Source organism: Amblyraja radiata, unplaced genomic scaffold (genome assembly GCF_010909765.2).
Source record: "Amblyraja radiata isolate CabotCenter1 unplaced genomic scaffold, sAmbRad1.1.pri S89, whole genome shotgun sequence".
Lineage (NCBI taxonomy): Eukaryota > Metazoa > Chordata > Chondrichthyes > Rajiformes > Rajidae > Amblyraja > Amblyraja radiata.
This window is the reverse complement of record NW_022630172.1, coordinates 12,423,531-12,432,823: the sequence shown is the minus strand read 5'-3', so window position 1 is coordinate 12,432,823 and position 9,293 is coordinate 12,423,531. Positions and strand designations below refer to the sequence as shown.

The 9,293-nt window shown below is 57.0% G+C and overlaps 1 protein-coding gene across 1 annotated transcript; it reads left to right on the top strand.

The window, feature by feature from the left end:
* Window positions 1-5,498: 5,498 nt before the first annotated feature.
* LOC116969612 (zinc finger protein 239-like) lies at window positions 5,499-8,417 on the top strand (the record flags this gene model as incomplete). Its single annotated transcript, XM_033016442.1, has 2 exons — window positions 5,499-6,465; window positions 8,386-8,417. Coding segments are annotated over 2 exons (999 nt in total), but the record flags the coding sequence as incomplete, so codon positions are not given.
* Window positions 8,418-9,293: the final 876 nt, after the last annotated feature.

Sequence of the window (9,293 nt, the reverse complement as noted above, 5' to 3'; positions counted from 1 at the left end):
ATCTGTATCTCTCTCTCTCTCCCTCTGTATCTCTCGCTGTCTCTGCCCCCCTCTCTCTCTGTACCTCTCCCACTCTGTCTCGCAATGTCTCTCTCTCTGTGTCTCTCTCTGAGTATCTGTCTGTCTCTCTCTCGCTGCCTCTGTATCTCTCTGTCTCTGTATCTCTCTCCCACTGTCTCTCTCTCCCCGTCTCTCTCTCTCTCTCTTTTTCTCACTGTCCCTCTCAATCTGTCTCTCTCTCTCTCTCCCCCTATATGTGTCTCTCTTTCTGTGTTTCTCTCTGTCTCACTCTCTCTGTCCCTCTCTCCCTGTCACTGTATCCCTCTATCTCTCACTGTCCCCTCTCTCTGTCTCTCTCCCTCTGTCTCTCTTTCTCTCTCTCTCTGTAGTAAAAACTGTAGTAAATGTAATTTCGTTGAAACCTAGGTTTGAATGACAATAAATAGCATTCCATTCCATTCTCTCTCTCTCTCTGTATCTGTATATCTTTCTCCCTGTGTCTGTCACTCATGTTCTTTCTCTCTCCCTCTCGCTGTCTCTCTCTCGGTTTCTCGGTCTCTCTTTCTCTGCCTGTCTCTGTTTCTCTCTCTCTGTCTCGCTCTCTCTATCTCTCTCTCGCTGTTTGTCTGCTTCTCTCTTGCTCCTTCCCTCTGTCTCACTCTCTCTGTGTCTATCTCGTTCTCACTCTGTCCCTCTCTCCCTATCTCTGGATGTCTCTTCATCTGTCTGCCTGTCTGTCTCTCTGTTTCTCACTTTCCCCTGTGTGTCTCTCACTCTCTCTCTCTCTGTATCTCTGTATGTCTGTCTCTCTCCCTATCTGTCTCCCCCCTCTCTCTGTATATCTCTCTCTCTGTACCTCCCTCTGTCTCTCACTCTGTGTGTCTTTCTCCCTCTACCTTGCTCTCACTCTTTGTCTCTCTCTCTCTGTCTGTCTGTGTCTCTCTCTCGCCGCCTCTCTCTGTGTGTGTCTCCCTCTCTGCCTGTCTCTTTCCCTCTGTGTCTGTCTCTTCCCTGTCTCTCCCTCTGTCTCTCTCGCGATCTCTCTCTCTGTATCTCTCTCCCTGTCTCTCTCTCCCTCTCCCTCTCTGTCTCTCACTCTGTATCTCTCTCGGTGTCACTCTATCTCTGTCTCTGTCTCTCTGTATCTGTATCTCTCTCGGTCTCTCTCTCCCCCCTCGCTGTCTCTCTCTCGGTCTCAATCTGTGCCTCTCTCGGTCTCACTCTGTATCTCTGTGTCTCTCTCTCTCCCTGTGTCTCTCTCACTCTCGCTATCTCTCTCTCCCCATCTGTCTCTCTCTCTCACTGTCTCTCTCTCTCTGTCTCTCTCTCTCTCTGTCTGTGTGTGCATCTCCTTCTCTCAGACCGAACCCCTCCCGCTCCCCTCATCCCCGACTCTACTCCCCACCAGATGGGGGGCTCACCGGGACCCTGGCCGCCTTGAATGGCTGCTCACGTTCCCGTCTCTCTGTCCACAGCAATGGCTCCTAAACCCTGCAGGAGGGAACACAGAGGGTCAACAAGCTGACAATCAGGACATTACTAACGCGGCAACATTACTGGGGCCTGAAGGGGGGGCGAAGGGAGTGGGGGATCAGTGCGGGGTGGGGGAGTGAGGGGGAGTCAGTGGGTCAGTGCGGGGGTGAGGGAGGGGTGAGGGGGTGTTTGTGGGTCAGTGCGGGGGTGAGTGGGGGAGGGGCGGGGTGAGGGGTGCCTGTGGGTCAGTGCGGGGTTGAGGGGGAGTCAGTAGCAATGCTACAACATTTTGAGATGTTTTAAATCGTCTGCAATTTAACACAAAAGTTGTGATCGAGGACAGTGAAATGGCCATAACTTTATTAAAAATTAAGTGAACTGAAAGAAATTATGGGCTTTTGACTGTCCTCGATCACAGCTTTTGTGTTAAGTCAATGGAATATCAATAGGGAACAAGATGCTAATTTCCGAGTATGAAAATGGCCATAATTTTTTTGATACTGAAGATATGAAAGTGAATAAGGTGTCAAACTGGAGGGCGGCATCTCCGGCCCGGATCGATCGCCTCAGCGCAGAGGGAGAACAAGGAGGGAAGAGACGGAGACTAAGACTTTGCCTCCATCACAGTGAGGATGTGCTTGGTGAACTCACTGTGGTGGATGTTTAATTTGTGTTTATTGTATGTTTTGTTTTTATTGGTTCTGTGTATGACTGCAGGCAACATAATTTCGTTCAGACCGAAATTGCAGACTTGATTTTTTAAATCTCAAAATTTTGTAACATTGCGAGCAGCGGCCGTCGGGTTGGCGGACGAGGTGTCCGTTTCCCCTCAACCCCACCTCCCTCCCCCACTCACTGCACTGACCCACAGACTCCCCTCAACCCCCCACTCACTGACCTACAAACACCCCTCCCCCACTCACTCACCCTCGCACTGACCCCCCTCACCCCGCACTGACTCCCCTCCCACCCTCCCCACTCATTCACCCCCGCACTGACCCACAAACACCCCTCCCCCACTCACTCACCCCCGCACTGACTCCCCTCACTCCTTCCCCCACTCACTGACCCACAAACACCCCTCAACCCCCCACTGACTCCCCTCACTCCCTCCCCCACTCATTCACCCCCGCACTGACCCACAAACACCCCTCACTGACCCACAAACACCCCTCACTGACCCACCTCACCCTCCCCCATTCACTCACTCACTCACCCCCGCACTGACTTCAACATCGCCGACAGTCGGCTCCAAGCGCCAACCCCAGGGCCGGGCCGGGCGGGGGCGGACAGTGAGTGTGAGGGTCCCGGTGCGGGGCCGGGCCGGGCCGGGCGGGTGCGGACAGTGTGTGAGGGTCCCGGTGCGGGGCCGGGCCGGGCGGGGGCGGACAGTGAGTGTGAGGGCCCCGGTGCCGGGCCGGGCGGGGCGGGGGCGGACAGTGAGTGTGAGGGCCCCGGTGCCGGGCCGGGCCGGGCGGGGGCGGACAGTGAGTGAGGGTCCCGGTGCCGGGCCGGGCCGGGCGGGCCGGTGCGGACAGTGAGTGTGAGGGTCCCGGTGCCGGGCCGGGCCGGGCGGGTGCGGACAGTGAGTGTGAGGGTCCCGGTGCCGGGCCGGGCGGGGGCGGACAGTGAGTGTGAGGGTCCCGGTGCGAGGCCGGGCGGGTGCGGACAGTGAGTGTGAGGGTCCCGGTGCGAGGCTGGAGGTGAGTAGACGGTGACGTGGAGTAGACGGTGACGTGGAGCCGCCGCGCGGACCTGGACCATCGGGCAACCGTCCGTCCGCCCGCCAACTGTCTGCCAAAGATCTTATAGCGGAGCTCTCTCACCGTCCAGTGCGGATCGGCTCCATCTTGGGCCGCGGCGACACGTCATATCCGCCCTGCAACCTGCGGGGCAACGAGCCGGGGCTGTGCGCGACGTCATTTCCGGGCTCATGCCCCCTCTCTCTCCCTCCCCCTCTCGAGAAACTTCGAGCGGGGCGGCCTCAGCCCGGAAATGACGTCGCCGCCCCGGACGCCCTTTGCCCCGCAGTCTGCGGGGCGGCCTCAGCCCGGAAATGACGCTTCTGTCGCGGCCAAGATGGAGCCGATCCGCACTGAACGGTGAGAGAGAGAGAGTGGGGACGGATAAAGGAGGGTGGAGAGAGAGTGGGAGAGGGAGAGAGATGGATTGAGTAGAGAGAGAGTGAGAGGGGCAGAGATACAGAGGGTGGAGAGAGAAGGGAGGGAGAGACAGAGAGGGGGGAGTTGAGGAGAGAGAGTTCGGGAGAGAGAGAGAAATCTGAGCGGTGGGGCTGAGAGGGGCAGGAATAATGGGAGAGGTTCAGAGAGAGAGAGAGAGAGACAGTCCGGGGGAGGGAGGGGTGAGGGACTGGGGAAAAGGGGATGAAGTGAGTAGTGGGGGGAAGGAGGGAGCAAAGGGAGGGGGGAGGGATTCAAGGGGGAGTGGGATTGGTGCCGAGGGGGATGAATGGTAGGGGGGGGGGGAGAGAGGGGTCAAGTGAGTCATGGAAGGGGGTAGGGAGCCTGGTGGGGGTTCACATTGTTTGGGGGTGGGGAGGAGGGGGAGGGAGCAAAGGGGGGTAAGGAGCAGGAGGCGGCAGAGGTAAGGGGCAGGGAGCCACAGGGAGGAGGTCACATTGTGTTGGGGTGGGGAGGGTGTTGCAGTTTAGGAAGTCAAAGCAGGGCAGGATCTTCACTGTGAATGGCGGGGCGCTGGGGCAATAGACAAAGGACAATAGGTGCAGGTATAGGCCATTCGGCCCGTTGAGCCAGCACCGCCATTCAATGTGATCATCGCTGATCATCCCCAATCACTGCCCCGTTCCTGCCTTCTCCCCATATCCCTTGACTCCATGATCTTTAAGAGCCCTATCCAGCTCTCTCTTGAAAGTATCCACAGAACCGGCCTCTGAGGCAGAGAATTCCACAGAGTCACAACTCTGTGAGAAAAAGTGTTTCCATGTCTCTGTTCTAAATGGCTTACCCCTTATTCTTAAACTGTATGGCCCCCGGTTCTAGACTCCCCCAACATCGGGAACATGTTTCCCGCCTCTAGCGTGTCCAAACCCTTAACAATCTTATATGTTTCAATAAGATACCATCTCATCCTTCTAAACTCCAGAGTGTACAAGCCCAGCCGCTCCATTCTCTCAACATATGACAGTCCCCCACATCCCGGGGATTAACCTGGTGAACCTACGCGTGTCTCCCTCAATAGTCCTTCCTCAAATTAGGGGACAAAAACTGCACACAATACTCCAGGTGTGGTCTCATTAGGACTCTGAACTCTGAGCCTTGCGGAATGTGTAGAGCCGAGGGATCTAGGAGTGCGGGTAAGAGTTGGGCCGAAGGGCCTCTTTCCAACAGTGTATCACTCCATGACTCTATGACAAAGTGCTTGAGTAACTCAGCGTGTCAGGCAGCATCTGTGGAGAAGATAGACACAAAGTGCTGGAGTAACTCAGCAGGTCAGGCAGCATCTGTGGAGAGAGGAATGGGTGAAATTTTGGGTCAACACCCTTCTTTGGTTTAGATCAGTTTAGAGATGCAGCGCGGAAACAACAGGTCTTTCGGCCCATGGGGTCTGCGCCGACCAGCGATCACCCCGTACATTAGCACTATCCAACGCACATTGGGGCCAATTTAGCTATTTTGTGGAGGCCGATTAATTTACAACTGTACCGCTGCGCCAGTGTGCCACGCAGAATTATATAACGGTTTCCTCCGCCATAAACGCACCCAATATGTGCTAGTAATGTCCTGTTTGCCAGCTTGTTGACCCTCTGTGTTCCCCTCCTGCAGTGTTTAGGAGCCTTTGCTGTGGACGGAGAGACGAGAACGTGAGCGGCCATTGAGGGCGGCCAGGGTGCCGGTGAGCCCCCCATCTGCTTGGTGTGCGGGCCGGGCTTCAATGGCTGATTTTCGATGGAGGACCACATGACGGGGCACAACAAGGAGAAGCGTTATGAGTGCGACGTATGTGGCAAGGCCTGGCAGAGCCCGAGCAAGCTGGAGGCCCACCGGCTTGTGCACACGGGAGAACGCCCCTTCAACTGCATAGAGTGCGGCAAGAGCTTCAAGAGGGCGGATGTGCTGAAGGCCCACCAGCGGGTGCACACGGGCGAGAAGCCCTATGGCTGCTCCACATGCGGCGAGAGCTTTACCCAGTTGTCGGGGCTGCGGGAGCACCAGCGGGTGCACAGCAGTGAGCGGCCCTTCACCTGCTCCGACTGTGGCAAAGGCTTCAAGTCGTCCAAGGATCTGAAGGTGCATAGGCGCGTGCACACCGGGGAGCGCCCCTACACATGCAGCGACTGCGGCAAGGGCTTCACCCAGTCCAGCGGCCGGCTGGTGCACCAGCGCACCCACACCGGCGAGCTCCTCTACACATGCGCCCAGTGCGGCAAGGGCTTCACCCACTCCAGCAACTTCCTGAGGCACCAGCGCATCCATACCGGCGAGCGCCCCTACACCTGTGCCCAGTGCGGCAAGGACTTCACCCAATCCAGCAAACTGGTGCTGCACCAGCGCACCCATACCGGTGAGCGCCCCTACACCTGCGCCCAGTGCGGCAAAGGCTTCAAATCGTCCACGGAATTGAAGTTGCACAGGTGGTTGCATACCGGGGAGCGGCCCTTCACCTGCAGCGACTGCGGAAAGGGCTTCACCCAATCCAGCAGCCTACTGGTGCACCAGCGCACCCACACCGGCGAGCTCCCCTACACATGCGCCCAGTGCGGCAAGGGCTTCACCCGCTCCAGCAACTTCCTGAGGCACCAGCGCATCCACACCGGCGAGCGTCCCTACACCTGCGCCCAGTGTGGCAAGGGATTCACCCAGTATAGTCACCTGCTGGTGCACCAGCGCACCCACACCGGGGAGCGCCCCTTCACCTGCGCCCAGTGCGGCAAAGGCTTCACCCGCTCTGACCGGCTTCTGGAGCACCAGCGCACCCACACCGGCGATCATACCTACACCTGTACCCAGTGCGGCAAGGGCTTCACCAACTCCACCCGGCTGCTGTCCCACCAGCGGGTGCACGCCGACGACCGTCCCATCCCCAGCCCGGTGTGTGGAGAGCGCTTTGCCATGGCTTCCCATGCCTTGTCTCACCAGCACGTTCACACCAGTGGCCAGCCCTACGACTGCCCGTACTGTGGTGAGGAGTTTGACAGCTCGCGGGGGTTGCGGCAGCACCGACGGACCCACGCCGGGGAGCAGCTGCTCCCACTGTGACAAGAGAGCACGGGGGCTGCGGGAGCAGCAGCGGATACACACCAGAGAGAGATCCTTTGTGTGCGCTGAGTGTGGCAAGGGTTTCACCCACATGTCCAGCCTGTGGCAGCACCGGCGTACCCACAGCGGTGAGCGTCCCTTTCCCTGCCCGTCCTGTGGTAAGGGCTTCACCCGCCTTGACCACCGGTGAGTCCACACCGGGCCAGTGCCCCTTCACCTGCCCGCTCTGTGGCAAGGCCTTTGCCCGCTCCTCCAGCCTGCTGGCACACCGCCACGTGGATAGATAGGCACTGTTTAGGTAAACACAAAATGCTGGAAGGAATGGGTAACGTTTCGGATCGTTTCTTCTGTCACCAATTCCATCTCTCCAGAGATGCTGCCTGTCCCGCTGAGTTACTCCAGCTGTCTGCAGTTCCTTGTTTTTAAACCATCTGGTTAACCATCTATGCTCCTTCCCCAAAGCCACCACATCAGTCCTGTAATGGAGTGACCAGAACTGTATGCAATACTCCAAATGCTACCTGACCAATGTCCCGTAAAGCTGCACAGATAGATTCCTCTCTCTCCTATCCTTCCACTCTCCCCCACTCGTACACAAATTCTCTCCATTCCACCCTCTTGTGCCGCCTTCCTCTCTCTCACACACTCCCTTACCCGCTCAGTCTCTCTAGCGCACTCCCTCTCTCGCTCCCTGTCTCTCACACACACAGTCCCGCTCTCACACACACAAACACTCCCTCTCTCCAACACCAACAACACTCCCCCCCTCTCTCTCTCTCTCTCTCTCTCTCTCTCTCACACACTCACACGCACACAGTCCCTCCCTCTCTCTCCTGCTCTTTCTAACACATACACTTTCTCTCTCTCTCACACGCTATCACACACACTGTTTCTCTCACACACACACACACTCACGCACACACGCTGAACACCTCGGTTCGCAATAACCAACCTGATCTCCCGGTGGCTCAGCACTTCAACTCCCCCTCCCATTCCGAATCCGACCTTTCTGTCCTGCGCCTCCTCCATGGCTAGAGTGAGGTCCACCGTAAATTGGAGGAGCAGCACCTCATATTTCACTTGGGCAGTTTTCACCCCAGCGGTATGAACATTGACTTCTCTAATTTCAGGTAGTCCCTACTTTCTCCTCCCCTTCCCAGCTCTCCCTCAGCCCACTGGCTCCACCTCTTCCTTTCTTCTTCCCGCCTCCCCCACCTTCACATCAGTCTGAAGAAGGGATTCAACCCGAAACGATGCTTATTTTCTTTGTTCCATAGATGCTGCCTCACCCATTGAGTTTCTCCAGCATTTTTGTCTACCTGCCATTTGCCAGCATCTGCAGTTCCTTCTTAGGCATTTTAAAGTGTTTTTTTAAAAAAGTTTTGATACATTTGTGCCTTTACGTAACAAATAATGCAAGTTTATCCTGACCTCAATGTGAACGAGTTGTCCTTCAGGAATGGGCAGCTGTACTGAAGCTGTGCCAAGATTTGAAAATAAGGCTGACATTGTAAATACATGTGTCCAGCCTCCCTTCTTTCCCTTAGGCTACGGATCTTTCACTCAGATTTAGAAGGTGTGTTTTATTGATAAGAAAATGTATCATTACTCTAAATTTCCTTTGTTCTTCGAGTGGAGCCCGAGAAGCACTGAGCAACGTGTGTGTTCTTTGTAGATCTCGCCACTCCCGTCTGGCAGATTGAATAAAAGATTGCTTTAGTTTACCTTTAACAATTTTGTTGCTGTCTGCTTTCTTTAAGAGACGAACTTTGACAACTGCTCTTTGGAATTCAGAATTCAGGTTGTGCTATCAATGCTACCCATGTGGGGGTGGGGGGGGGGGTAAATCACCCAATGTGTGGGTCGGGGGAGTGAATCACTCCGCTGTGTGGGTCGGGTGGGGTTAATCACCCTGGTAGGGGGGTCCTCATGCTGGCGCAGCACGGTCAGTGACTCTGCGTGGGTGGACGGACCAGACTGTCCCCAACTCTTCTGCAGTTGACAGGAACGTTACCGGGTTTATGGCCCCGTGTGTCCGCTGCCCGGAGCCGCGGCCCAGCTCCACCCGGCCCCGTGTGTGTGTGCGCTGCCGACACATAGCCCGTGACAGTGGTGGGAGCCTGCTTGGGGGAGTAAGGGATGGGAGGGCTTGGGGGGGGAGGTATAAGGGGAACGGGCGGTGGCCAACTTGGGTGGGTAAGGGGGATGGGCGGTAGCCTGGTTGGGGGAGCAAGGGGATGGGAGGTGGCCAGTTTGGGGGAATAAGGGTAATGGGAGGTGGCCAGCTTGGGGGAGTAAGGGGGATGGGAGGGAGCCAGCTTGGGGGAATAAGGGGAATCAGAGGGAGCCAGCTTGGGGGAATAAGGGGAATCAGAGGGAGCCAGCTTGGGGGAGTAAGGGGGGTGGGAGGTGGCCTGCTTGGGGGATTAAGGGGGATGGGAGGTAGCCAGCTTGGGGGAGTAAGGGGGCTGGGAGGTGGCCAGCTTGGGGGAGTAAGGGGGTTGGGAGGTAGCCAGCTTGGGGGAGTTAGGGGGATGGGAGGTGGCCAGCTTGGGGGAGTAAGGGGGTTGGGGCGTAGCCAGC